Source organism: Castor canadensis, chromosome X, assembly GCF_047511655.1.
Source record: "Castor canadensis chromosome X, mCasCan1.hap1v2, whole genome shotgun sequence".
NCBI lineage: Eukaryota > Metazoa > Chordata > Mammalia > Rodentia > Castoridae > Castor > Castor canadensis.
The window spans coordinates 96,448,084-96,463,034 of NC_133405.1; the positions used below are offsets into that span (position 1 = coordinate 96,448,084).

General features: G+C 32.2%; 1 protein-coding gene across 1 annotated transcript in view; it reads right to left on the reverse strand.

Moving 5' to 3' along the window:
• Positions 1-4,400: 4,400 nt before the first annotated feature.
• LOC141419895 (lysine-specific demethylase 6A-like) overlaps positions 4,401-14,951 on the reverse strand; it is an 85,729-nt gene continuing 75,178 nt past the window's right edge. Inside the window, 3 exon segments of the mRNA XM_074064084.1 lie at positions 4,401-5,183; positions 6,191-6,361; positions 11,101-11,227. Coding sequence (XP_073920185.1) covers positions 5,154-5,183; positions 6,191-6,361; positions 11,101-11,227 — 328 coding nt within the window. The 3' untranslated portion in view covers positions 4,401-5,153.

Below are 14,951 nucleotides of genomic sequence, written 5' to 3' on the forward strand. Positions count from 1 at the left end.
GGAGCAGGAGGATGAATATGGTGCAAATAATGTATATACACATGTATGTAAATGCAAAAATGATGCCTGTTAAAACTGTTTCAGGAATCAGGGAAGGGAGGATGAAAGAGAGTATTAGAGGGAGTGAATTCAAGTATGATATATTTGCTAAAAAAATGCTCATTATAATTTTATGTTTGCATTTTTGCATTAAAAGAAAATTCTTTCTCTTTATCTTTGAAGATTAGCCTTAAGGAGGGGAGAATTTTATCAGACTACCCAGCTAGAAATTAAGGGTCTTTCTTTTTACCTGCCTCAGACTACTTTTGTTTTGTTTTCTGAAGCCTATAATATCTTGTTTTCTCTAGCACACTATTATATCCATCAGTTCAATAGAAGAACCACAGTTAAAGGCAGCTTAGGCAAAAATACAAGACATGGCTCAAAAATTATAAAGCCAAAAGGTCTGAATGTGGGTATCGTACTTGAGCACCTGCTTAGCAAGCATAAAACCTTGAGTTCAAACCCCAGCACCACTGCCACCAAAACAACAAGAAAACCAAGAAAGAAAGAAAAAAAAAAAAAACCACCACCACAATCACAACAAAAAAAACAAAAATAATGAAGTAGAAATCAAAACTAAAAAACTTAATATCACTATGTCTCCAATGTAAACAAAATACTCCATAATGTTTATTTATAATATGCATAATGTCTGCATAGGATCTAAATCCACATATTATTAATTTAAAAATTCAATGAAGACAAATAACTAAAGAGATATATAACATTATGGTAGACTGAGATTTGTGATTTAGTAAAGATGTCAATTTTCTTAATTGTATTAACCTACAGGCTTAATGCAAATATGGTAATCTGCATATTATTATAGATACTAAAATACTGTCAGATATATGATTTGCAAGATAAAAAAAAATCCCAATAAAGTTTTGTGTAAACTTGCCAATTCTAGGATTTACATGAAAAGGTAAATCCTTTATTTTAAAACAATTTAAAGATGACAGAGCTGGGATGAATAGTTCAGTGGTAGATGCTTAAGGCCCTAATTCAATCCCCACACAAAAGAAAAAAAAGAAAAAAAACCTGCAAATTTTTTTATCCAATAGTAAGGGCTTTTATATAACTATAATAATCAAGATAAAGTGGTAGCAACAGAAACAGAAATGGAACTGACTTGAAAATCTAGAAATAAACTAATATATACACATACACACATATATGTATATATAGATATGTTCGCTGATTTTTTTAAATTAATGTTCAAACAAATGCTAAAGTAGAAAGGAGAAAAACAGAAGGATGAACCAATTCAGGTTTATCCTGAATTGAGTGTGTGTGTGTGTGTGTGTGTGTGTGTGTGTATACATGTGTATATATATCTCTATCTGTCTGTCTATCTATCTATCTATCTATGGAAATGTCACAATCAATCTCTATATAGCTATCTTGTACAAACAAAAAGGTCTTTTTTCAAAAATGGAGAACAAGGAGGTCCTGTCCGGGGCCGGGTATGGATTGATGGCAGCGGAAGAGAATGTAGGAAAGAGTGTGGGAGGGTGAACATGGTAGAAATATTATGTACTCAAATATGAAAATGAAAAATAAGACCTATTGAATCTATTCCAGGAATGTGAGGAGATGGACTATAGGAGTATGATGGAGGGGGTGAATTCAACTATGATATATTATAAAAATACTGGTAAATGTCACAATGTAGCCCCAGTACAACAATAATAATAATGGACATCTATTGGGATCTGTGAAATTTATTTCTTAAAATGCTTCTCACATCTATGCCTATATTTCAATCCACAACACAAATGTGCAAACCCAAACCATTATTCTTCCTTGAACTTTTATCCTTAAAAATATACCCCTGACATACATGTAAAGAAAAAATGCAGAATGTTAAACAGGAAGATATGGAAATTTCATGATATACTTTTGCTTAAAACCAATCAAGAGTTATATTACTACAATCTTCAAGAAAAATCTGAAAGTCTAATATAAACAAGGAAGGCATAAACCATCAGATCCCTTCTCTATTTGTCTGTTAACTCTCCCAATGCCTTGTCATGCCAATTATTCATGTTCTATAGGGGTGAAATGCAAGTACTCTTTATGTTACTTGATATACTATCATGAATGTCCATAAAATCACTGTGGATATGGAGAACAGGTGGCAAGTTCATATCATACATATAGATACATGTATATATATTTATATACATATATAGATAGAGATAGGTTTTAGGATAAGCTAATTAAGAAATTGTCTTGAGTTGGCAAAATACATATCACGGTAATTTAAAACCAGAATAGAATCTTCACCTAGGTTAAACTCAAGTTATATAATCATAAAATTCAGTTGACCAAACACTCATATTTTAAAGGCTGTATTTTGTAATTTTTAGAAAAGCAGCAGGTTTTATATTAAAGCATAGAGGCCAGCCAGATGCTGTTGGCTCACTACCGTAATCTCAGCTACTCAGGAGGCAGAAATAAGGAGGATCGGGTTTTGAAGCCAGTCTGGACAAATAGTTCACAAGATCCTATCTTGAAAGAACCCACCACAAAAACAGCTGGTGGAGTGACTCAAGGTGTGGACCCTGAGTTCAAATCCCCATACCACTAAAAAAAACATGAGGTGGTGAAGGTGTTGCATGAGTGTAACCCTACACGTATGAAGCTGCTAAAGGCTAGACGACCAAGCTACATGGCAAGTTTAGGCCAGCTTATGCTATACAGTAAGATCCTCTTTCTAACATGTAAAACAAAACAAACAAACATAACACAACACAGAAGCCAAATTTTTTTTAAAAAATAGAATAGGAATTTTGAACTCAATAATCTTGGCAGAAATGGAAACTAATATCCAATAAAGTATGTATTTACTTACTGCAAGGAGCAAAGAATATGGCTGAGTTTCCCACTTTACTTAGTTTCTATTTTATACTAGAAAAAAATCTGCTGTTAAACAGAATTAGTAGAATGCAGCCTTTTTCTAAAAGTACATGCTTTGATGCAAATTTATTTGATTGGAAGGCACTTGGGTAGGGCCTACCTTGGTAATCTTAGCTATGCCACAGTAAAAGAAACAATCCTTATAAAGGATGATAAATTGATAAAAAGAAATTACATTACAGAGGACTTCAATCATCTAACTGTGTTCCTAATGATGCTATGCTTTTTATTTCCAGTTCATTTAATTTGAACTTCAAATAGTTGAGACAAAATAAGATATTGGGTTAGTAATATAAACAGAACAGGTTAAGCAAAATTCATGTTAGTATCCTAAAATCTTTGCTTTCTAATTATTTAAAATTCTTATTTCAGAAAAGGTTTCCCTTGACTCAGTGATCTTTGAATAGAAGGATTCAAAAGAAGATCTCAAGAGTATTAGCATTTAAAATATGCAGAACAGAAAATAACTAGTACTTTTTTTTCTTAACTAAAAATTGCAACTATTTCCTTTTGAGATTATATGTACATGACAACTACTACGAGTGGATTGCAATACTTGAAAATTATCTAACAATAAAATATCTCCAATAGCCTTAGTCCTTAAATTATTTCTAGGAAGCCAAAATATTCCAATATTCTCTAAAGGAACATTCTTCCTTAATGTAATAATCAAGATTTTACTAAAAAGGATTATAAAGTCTCTTCTGAAATTTATAAAATTTCATTGATAGTACTTTATTATCCTTCACTAAATCTTCCTTGGAAAAAGAGAGAACAGGTGATAAAATGAAAATCTAGGCCAAAGGCTTTAGAAAGTAACCAGGCATTATGATTATAAGCTGAGACTATATTATTTTAAAAGATGTTCATCTGAAATAGAATTCTTCATTTCTTAAAACTTACTACTAATAAAGAAAATTAATACTTTTACCTCCCACCCCTACCATGTTGTACAAAGAATTGAATTTCAAAGTCATTGAACTTTAAAAAATAAGTTCCTTACAAATTATCATTCTAAATCTCTTTCCATAAAAGCACTCAATGAAAAACAACACTCATCAAATCTATATGTTACCTATAAAATCATAACTTTTTCTATTTGTTTTCTATTATTATAAAATACATTTTGCCAGCAATGATTTGCTGGCTATCACTGCAGTAATTTCAACTTAATAAATAAAACTGAAAGACATTTACTTCAAAAATAAGCATACTTTTTTGTAAGCAATACTTTATAACAGGCACCTCAAAACTATAATAGACGTAAAAAATTTTAAATTTTTTTCTTTACGCAATTATATATTCAGATTTCTCTATATATTACACATATGTATATACACACACAAACACATATAAAATGCACATATTGTTCAGATTTGAAAAAACAAAAACTGGGTCTTTACAGAAAATCTTTTTCAAAACTCAAACGTGAAAACTCATCAAACATTAAACAATTTTAATAAAAGTTTTTGTACAATGCTAAGCAGTTTTATTTACACTTAGAAAATGTAATAGAAGTATTATTTAAAATTCAAGAACTCCTTAGTATTTAATGGTAAATAAATCTGGGAAGAAATAACAACATTCCACTCACAAATACTTTCAAACAATAAATACATATTTATAAATAGTTTAACTCTATATCAAGATTACTTTATATGCAATCCATTACCTTTGTGTCTTGGCTATTAATTTTTTTGTTTTATTTTGGAGCCACAGTATAATTATGATGGCCTTAAAACAATACAGAAAAACAAAGCAGTAAAAAGTTTTCTCATTTTAGTTTTCACATTAAAAAAAATGTTGGTCAAAAAAGACTTCAATGTATTAACTATGTTACAAAAAATAGGTAAAACAGTATTTGTTTTTAAAAAATTTCTGAAGGGGAAAAATACAAATGAAAACTGACCCATTAGATAAGAAATGCACAAGTCTTCAAGTCAGTAGTCTGTGTAACGCTGACAGTTCTGTCAGATACACACACAAGTATATTATGATTATTATTTCATGAAATACAATTGAGTCAGCTTTGTGAGTCTTGGATAGAGGCAGTGCTCTCCCTGTCTAATTACCTGACCCTCTATTTTTGGAAAATTGCATAGACGTAGCAGTTTTATGAAATAGCTCCAAAACTAGGGGTACAGATATTTCCTGAAGAGCAGAAAGCTCTCAATGTTCCTGGAACTAGGTTAAGATGAGGAAGTTGACAATGAGGAAGCCTAGAAATAAGAATAAGGTATGTAAATAGTTTTGTTACATAAATTTCTAAAAGTCTTCTGTTGCTCACAGCTACATGCAACATACAGAATGTTTATGAAGTGGCTTTGAAAGAAACATCAAATCTCAATAGCATACTGAGATGTTCTTATACTCTATACTAGAATGAGAGAAACTCCTTAATACCACCATCACCATTTTTCTCTACTTCCTCACTCAAAAACATTTGTGATATTATTAAGTTGACAATATCTTCAAATACTTAAAAGTCTTACTGAAAACTTCAATAAAAATTTTACCAGTAATTAATTTATGCATCATTGTATCTTACACATCCATATTAACTTTGTCTTCTTCAAGCAAAAGGACTATTCAACACCAAATAATAGGAACTAAACTTTAAATTTAAAATAAAATGTCCTAGAGTAGTATCAACAGCTCATAAGTTATTGTCTGTTTTCATTATATAATCATGGAAAACCAAAAGTAAATCCTACCCCTAAAAGTTTGTCTTTGAAGTTAAAAGCTGTACTGTCCATAAGAGTGTAAGTATTCTTACAGGAGCCTTATATATAATAACATTTAGTCAAACTACATTAAATAAGTTAGCATAGAAAACACAATTGTATTTGAACACACATACATTCACACAGACATTTTTATTTGGATAATTACTACAGAAGAATTAAGTAACCTGTCACCAAATGTTTTATCATTTAGGCCAAACAACATAAAATCTATGATGATATTTTAAAAGACTTTTAAATGTAATTATTATAACTCTATGTAGGACATTCTCATTATAATGAAAAATGGTAATATATTAACTTCAAATTCATAAACTACTTCTAAGTATAAAGAAGAATATTTTTCTTAGGTAAAATATATGAGCCAGTGGAACATTTTATATCTTAACTCCTATTTTTTCAGCAGAAAAAGAACAGAAGAAAAAAATACCACTGCTTTATAATTCAGCTAAATTATGTATTAATATGTTAAATTTACTTACTAGTGTAAACTGGTCATAGACTTGCATCAGCTCCTCCATTTTGTACTGTTCTAGCACCACAAAATTTTCCAAATTTCCACTTGTTTTTTGCGCACAATCTTGGCAATGTACTATGTAGGTTTTTTGAGAATTGCTTTCATTTGTGACAAAAAGCAGATTAAAAACTTCTACCTGTTTTATACAAGAGAAAAAAAAACAGAGATAGAGATAGTTGAATTCTGTACCACTTTAGTATAACCACAGAATTTTATTTTACAGGAAAATGAGCTTTTGCTTAGGTGCAAATGCTTTAAAAAATAGACATGTGAGTGAGATGCCATGTTTATTTTGTAGCATACTCAGGAAAGAATAATGTTAGATAACGAAGTACTCATCACAACCATTAGCTGAAACTTAATCCAAAACTTAATAAAAGTAAACTTATTTTTGAGCTGGTGAAGGGGCTCAAATGGAAAAACACCTGCCTAGCAAGCATGAGGCCTACTTGAAACCCCAGGTCCCTAGTACAGGAAAAAAAAAAGTCAGCCTATTTTCATTTTACCCCAAGATAGCAGTATATAAGCAAATAAATGCAGTCATTATTTGCCTTTTATTTCTCTATTTAGTGCTCCTAATATACTGTATTTGAACATCTTCCCTCTATTCTGAATTATACAATGTCCCACTGTTTATATGTGTGTGTGTGTGTGTGTGTGTGTGTGTGTGTGTGTGTGTGTGTGTGTGTATATATATATATATATATAATTCATTTCTTCTTTTCTGGAGCATTTCATAGTGTTTTCTGTTTAAATAGACCTAACACAGAAAAGACTTGAAGGAAAATAATCTGAAGTCTCAAAATCAGAAAACTTATAGGTGAGTAACAAACAGTATTCAGGTCTCTGCTTCACATATTAATGAAAAGTACAAGGTATACTTTATGAGTATTAACATAATAAGAGATAACATTTACATCTTACACAAAAAACTCATGAATTGTAAAGGCTCAGCTAAAATAACGAATAATACTATGGGAAACAAGTTGTTCAAATACTAAAAAGATAGATGTTAATTTTTCTGAACCAAAACATGAACATGGATCTATTTTAACTCATGTCCAGATACTCTATTTTATGCAAGGTAAAAATAGTCAATGGATTAGCTTATCTCAGATTTAAAGAACTTCATTGTTTAGACTGTCTTCCATTTCTCAATAGAGTTCCTACTATCTCTGTTTGACTTCTCCAGTAATATTGCATCACCTTAAAACATCTTTCAACAAATGTTGTAAAATTCTGGGGTGTATAAATAGACTATAACAATATTATACAAGCCTGAGTTAAAAAGAATTGAAAATCTCTAGCCCATTCAATCAACTGCCTTGTTTATTTTAATTGTTTCATACTTTTATTTTCTTCTTTTTTTTTCCCCCAGTGATAATGTGTTTGAACTTAGAGCATACAACTTGAGCCACTCCATCAACCCTTTTCTGTGATGGGGTTTTTTATCGCGATAGGGTCTCATGAACAATTTGCCTCAGCTGGCTTCAAACCGCAATCTTCCTGATCTCTGAGTATCTAGGATTGCACGCGTGAGCCACTGGTGCCCAGCACTTCATTCACACATCTTAACTTCTTCCTGTTCTGTTTCCTTTTTTAACTAGCATATGTTATTTGTATAACGTATTTCATTTGATACATACACCTTGATCAAATTCACCCTCTTCTATTCTTTCCCACTCTATACTCTCTCCTCCCTTTTAAAACTAATTTTAATTTATTTCATAGTACTATAAAATACTTTGACTATATTTACCCTACCTTCATTCTCTCCTTTCCCCTGCCCTCCCCCACACTATCAAAATCTACCCCTGAACATATGAGACAGAACATGTGATATTTGTCTTTCTCAGTCTGGTTTATTTCACTTAGTCTGATGATCTCTAGTTCCATCCACCTTCCTATGGATTGGTGAATAATATTCCATTGTATATTTATCCCACATTTTCCTTATCTTTTCATTGGTTGATGGTCACATAGGCTAAGTGCCTATTTTGGCTATCAAGAGCAGTGGTGCTATAAACATCGGTGTGCAGTATCTTGACTGTATTTACTTACATTCCATGTATCCAGAGAGGATACATGCCCAGGAGTGGTATAAGCAGGATCTGTGGTAATTCTATTTTTAGCTTTTTAGTGGCTGTACTGTGGAGAACTGTAATAAATGAATCCTCCTAGCTGGCATGCTTGCCAGTATTTGTTGGATTTTTTTTGGGGGGGTGTGAGGGGAGACCAGAGTTTGAACTCAGGGTTACTAGCTTGCAGAATAGGTACTCTACCACTTGAGTCACATCTCCAGTCCATTTTGGTCTAGCCATATTTTTTTATTCATTTATTCATATGTGTATACATTGTTTAGGCCATTTCTCCCCCCTGCTCCCCGTGCCCTCCCTCTCCCCCAACCCCCCCTTGCTTCTAGGCAGAACCTGTTCTGCCCTTATCTCTAATTTTGTTGGAAAAGAGATAAGCAATAATAAGAAATACAAAGTGTGTTTATGCTAGTTGAGATAAGGATAGCTATACAGAAAGATTCTTAGCATTGCTTCGATACACAAGTGTGTTACATCCCAAGTTGATGCATCTCAAACTGACCTTTTCACTAGTTCCTGATCCCCTTCTCATATTGACCTCTGTCGCTTTAAGGTTTCTGTATTAGTTCCTCTGCAGTGAGGACCTCAAATACTATCCTGTTGTGGGTTTCTTACCTATCCCCATACCTCCCTTGTGTGCTCTTCCCTTATCATGTTTTGGTCTAGCCATATTGGAGATGAAGTCTCATGAAGTATTTGCCCAGGCTGGCCTTAATCCATGATTCTCTTGATCTTAGCCTCCAAGTAGCTAGGATTATGGGCGTGAGCCACCAGCACCCTCCAGTTGTTTGTTTTCTTAATGACAGCTATTCTAACTGGCCTGAGAAGAATGTCAATGATAACATGACATTCCTGTAACATGTATTTCCTTTATGGCAAAGGATGCTGAACATCTCTTTATGTATTTGTTAGCCATTGTACTTCTTTAGAATACTGTTCAATTAATTAGATTTATTTTTGTTGTTCAATTTTTTGAGCTCTTTATATATTGTAGATATTAGTACTTTATTTGATAATTAACAGGGAAAGATTTATCTCTTGTTCTTTCAGTTTTCTTTTGATGTTTTTGGTTTTTTAATTTGATGCAATCCCATATTTTAATTCTTGTTTTTATATTCTAAGTACTGAAGTTCTATTCAGAAAGGCATTATGTGTCTCTCTATCTTTAAAGGTTTTCTCTGTTTCTTTTGGTAGCCTGAATGTTTCATGTCTTACATTAAGATATTTGATCCATTTGAAATTGATTGCTATATAAGGTAAAAGACCAGGGTCCACTTTCAGTCTTCTACATGTGGATATCCAGTTTTCCTAACACCATTTTGTTAACAGACTATCTTTTGGCACCTTTGTTAAAGTCAGATGGCTGTAGCTATGTGGGCAATCTATCTCAGATTGGGTGTAGTGCTTGCCAACCATGTGCAAAGCCTGGGGTTTCTTCTCAGCACCCAAAACAAAATAAAACAGTAGAAAATGTAGCAGAATTTACTATTAGAAGTTAGTGGAAATTGGATAGCAAATTATTTCCCAGGCCTAATGATGTTCTACAAATCTCCTATTTCAGCTAATTTTGTCTAGGGAATTAAACTCAATGTCAGTAAGTTTGTGTGTTTTTATGCAAGTATTATAAAAATCATTTCTTAATATATAATAGTTTGTATGTATATCCAGCTTCATAGTCATCTAAGTTATTTGCATCACACCCAGATAATTACAATTTGTCTTCTCTAAGTAGAATATAAATTCCTCCAAAGAAAGTACTACATCTTCTATATTTACACTCTCACAGGTCTTAGCCACAAGAAAAAAAATGAACAAATGTAATTAAATATCCCTTGCCTGGGATAGAAATGTTTGGGATTTTTTTAATACTTGCATATACATAATGATACATACCTTGGGAATGTGAGCCAAGTCTAAATACAGAATTCATTTATGTTCAGATATACATTATATACACAGTCTGTACACTGTTTATTATTATTATTACTGTTGTTATTTTGTTCTAGTTTGGCATGCTGGAGGCTGATCCTAGGACCTCATACATGCTAGGCAGATGCTATACTTCTAAACCACATCCTCAAGTCCCTGCTGCTATTTTGACTAAAACATTTCACATAAGGTCAGGTATGGGATTTTCTACTTGTGCCATGACAGCACTCAAAAAATTCTGCTATTTGGAACATTTCATATTTCACATTAGGGATGCTTACCTAGTATATTATGAAATGTATTAAAAGGACTTGATACAAATCTATGTGGATTGCTACCAGTTTATTGGCATTTATGTTTTTAAATGGATTGTGACTAGTTTAAAATCTGAGAAAATTATCATCTGCTAAGGACTAACTACATGGAGCCTCTGTAGGAGAAATTCCTAGATTCATATATAATTAGTAAAATATTTTACCTTCAGAAGAAAAATCTATTTTTTTTTGTGGAACTGGGGGTTGAATTCAGGCCTTCATGCCTACAAAACAGGTGCCCTACAGCTTGAATCACACCTTCAGTTTACTTTGCTCTGGTTATTTTGAAAATGGGGTCTCTGGAACCATTTCCTAGGCTGGCTTCAAACCACAATCCTCCCTATCTCCGCCTCCCAAGTAGCTAGGATTACAGGAAAGAGCCACTGGGGCTGGGCTCCTTCAGAAGAGAATTTAACATATAGCTGTAATAGTTGATTTTAATAAAGATATGTGTAAATTACAATTGAAAGAGATAGCAAAAACTTAGAAACTTAAGAGAATACAAAACAAAACAACTATCCTTAAAAATAGTTACTTACCTCACAAATGTTACAGTAAGGTGCTGGCTTGTCATTTGTTCTCCCATGCCATATAACCTCTTTTCCTGATGCAACAAGTGCTTCTCTCAATGCCTGACATTGCTTTAGAATTTTCAGAAGGCAATACCTAGTGAGGGGAAAAATAGTGACAGCAAGTAAATACTGAATGTTTTTAAAAATCCATATACCAGTTAAATAAAATAATGCATAATTATAAACTGACCGAGAGTCTAAGTTCTAAAGTCAATTCACCTCGTAACTTTTATTTTTTATCAATTTTTCATGGGTAACAGGCCTAACACTGAGAATATTAAAGCATTTAAAGTTGAAAATAACTAACATTCAAATATAAAAATACTATGATCTTAATCTACAATAAACTTACCCACTCACCCTTAATGAAAGATACTTTTTTTTTTTTTGTGGTACTAGGGTTTGAACTCAGGGTTTCATGCTTGCTAGGCAGACACTCTACCACTTGAGCCACACTTCCAGCTGAAAAACACATTCTTAATTTTGTTCTAATATGGCAAATAAGAGAACTTTTCTGAGTCACCTGCTTCATTTTTTACATAAAGGGCCTGACCTCCAACTTGATTATTATGATTACAGAAAGAAGGCTATCTAAACACTCATAAACAGTGTTTAAACTCATAAACAATCAATTTATATAACTGATTATATCCTAACAGAAAATTATTTACAGATTTGGAGATTACAAGATATAAAACTGGTTTGCCTATAGCACAAAATGAAAAAATGATACTGTTTGTCCAATTTGGAAGTAGTATAACAGAATCTGTAATTTATATTAAAGCTTTTCTTATAATTTGTACTATTCATATATATAATTCTAGTGCTAACAATATAATGAATTCTCACAAATAGTGCTGATTTTCATATAATTTGCTATCACTGCTTAGTTTCTGTGACTCTAAATATCTCAAAATGAAGCTAACCTTGAAGATTTATATGGCACTTTACAGCTCTACAATTACCTTGAAAAAGCATGAATTGGATTAACAAAAATACTGTCAACAATATTTTTGAACATAAAATCTCCTGAGATTCTGGATTTAAATAAAACTGTAGCTTAATTATCCTCTATATTGATATTGATTTAAAATTATTAGTATTATATACCTACTATTTGAAAGAATTGGTATCACATTATCAGTATATAAAATTATCTTTCTTTCCTGTTATGTTTATTATCTTTCTTTCTCAGACGCTTCATAAAAGCCAAACTGTTTTGTAACTGATGTAGGACCTAGTTAAATACTTAATAAAAAAACAACTAGGTAAATATTACAACATGACAAACAATAGATTTAATTTCCTCAGTTTATGTGTAACTTCCTATGTGTAACTTGGCAAGTTAACAATCACTTAATTTTTAAAACCATAATTCACATAAATAACCATGGAGCAAAATAAAACATACAGAAATTTGTCAACTTATTTAAAATAAGTAAAAGTGGAAAAAATGTAAAGTAGCATGACAAATTTCTTAAGAATATCACTTTGAAGGCTGGACTTGGTGGTGGCCTCCAGCTATGCAGGAAACAGATAGACATCCCTCCTGGAGCAAAAGTATGAGACCCTACCTAAAAAAATAAACTAAAACATAATGGACTGTGACTCAAGTGGTACAGTGCTTACCTAATGAATGTGAGAGCCTGAGTTTATTCCATACTACTGACAAAAAAAAAGGTACTTTAGTTGGTTGTCATTGCTTAGTAAGAAACAAAGTCAAGCCTTTGTCTACATTTGGATTTTAAGACAAGCAAAGTGTTGTACTGTTTGAAAGAGGTGCCTGGAGAGGCAAAAAAGGAAAAATCAAATCACATCAAAACGTACAAATCATACTAGATCTTTAATACCTACTGGTATTTTTCCTCTCTTTTCCTACATGATTTCACCACTGGACAGATGAAAAATAGGTTATCACAATAAATACCAATGAAATCCGGGACAAACAGTTTGCAAGTCTCTACCTCAAAAATACCCATCACAAAAAAATTAGGCTGGCAGAGAGGCTCAAGTGATACAGTGTGTGCCTGCCAAGCGAGCACAATTCCTTAAGTTCAAGTCCTAGTAGGCCCCCACAAAAACCCAAGAATATTATGAGATTGAAGAGTCTCCCCAACAACAACAAAAAAAGTCCAGGACCCAATGGATTCACTGCTGAATTCTACCAGACTTTGGAAAAAAAAAACAAACTAATGCCAATACTCTTCAAAATTTTTCATGATATAGAAAGGGAACAAACAGTACACCAAGCACAGTCTATGAAACCAGTATCACATTCCTTCCAAAACTGGACAAGGACACAAACATTCTATTATATTCTTTATATGGTCAAACTGCTATTTTCCCAAATCCTTCTATCCTTTCTAATAACAAATTCCATATTTAAGACATTTCTCTCCTCTTACATATTACTACACTGCAGTTAACAGTAGCAATTCAGCTAATTCAATATATCCATTCAGCAGATACCCTAGTTTATCCCTCTTATACATAATTCACCCAAGTTCTTTAACAGTTTATAACAAGAATGGCTTTCACTCTAGTTTCCAATATGTATTCTCATTTCTATCCAAGATCTCATTAGAATTGTCTTTTATTGATCATATAAATAATGACCATTTAGGCTATTTTTAAGTTCTCTTCTGAGCTCTTAACAGAACTGCCCTTAATGCTGTATTCATGGCAATACAGGTATTCCATACTCTGTTCCTCCAAATTCTTCTAACCTCATGCCCATTATTTATTTCCAAAACTACTTCCATATTTTGATTTTTTTTACAGTCACACTTTACTTATCCTGTAGCAAATCTGTCTTAGTACATTTGCACTAGCATACCAAAACACTAAAGACTGGGTCATTTATAGAAATTTATTTCTCATGTTTCACTGCACACCAAAAAGTCAGAATGTCAAAAAAAGCATATGTACATGCAGGGAGGTGGGTTAGTGTCAAAGTACTTTTATAATTCTTGTGATAACAAACTCACTCACTCAAAAATAACAAAAATTCATTTAAGAGGATTTTTATTCACCCTAAAAAGTTCTCCTTCTCAACAGTGTTGCATTGAGGATCAGCTTTCCAAACCATAAGTTTTAAGGGTAACAATTGCTTTGCTCAAATTCTTCTGATTTAATGTTAATCTAATTTTAAAAATACTTTCACAAAAAACATGTACGATAATGTTTAACCAAATGTCTGAATACTGCTGCCTACCCAACTTGATGAAAAATTAAAAATTAAACAATATCATAAGACATAACAAGTATGACCATATGGCACTTTACTACTGAAATACTAAGTGTACACAGAAATTACTGACAGAATTGGAGAAACAAATTTCTTACATAAGAATTGGTGACTGGTGTATGCGTTTAAGAGTAGATAGATCTACTTGACAGATCCACAAAGCAGCAAATAACTTGAATAATGCTATGAACTAAACCTAAAAGTTCTCTCCACACAACATCAAAGTATATGTGTTTTTACTTATATAGAGAGAACAGACCACAAATTAGGGCACAGTTTTAAAATTTCAAATCATGAAAAGATCTTTTCTGGTGAGAAAGAAATTAAACTAGAAATAAAACTGGAAAATGTACAGAAAAACGGAAAGTAAACGTGCTTAAAAAAGAAGAAATCAAAAGGGAGATTAGAAAATTGTAAAAGGAGGACTGTTTGGCGGGGGTAGGAAGGAGGAGGTGACAGGTAATAATATTATGGAAGCACATTTTATATATATATATATATATATATATATTTATATATATATGCATGAAAGTAGCACAATGAAGCCCACCAAAAACCTTAAAAAAAGAAA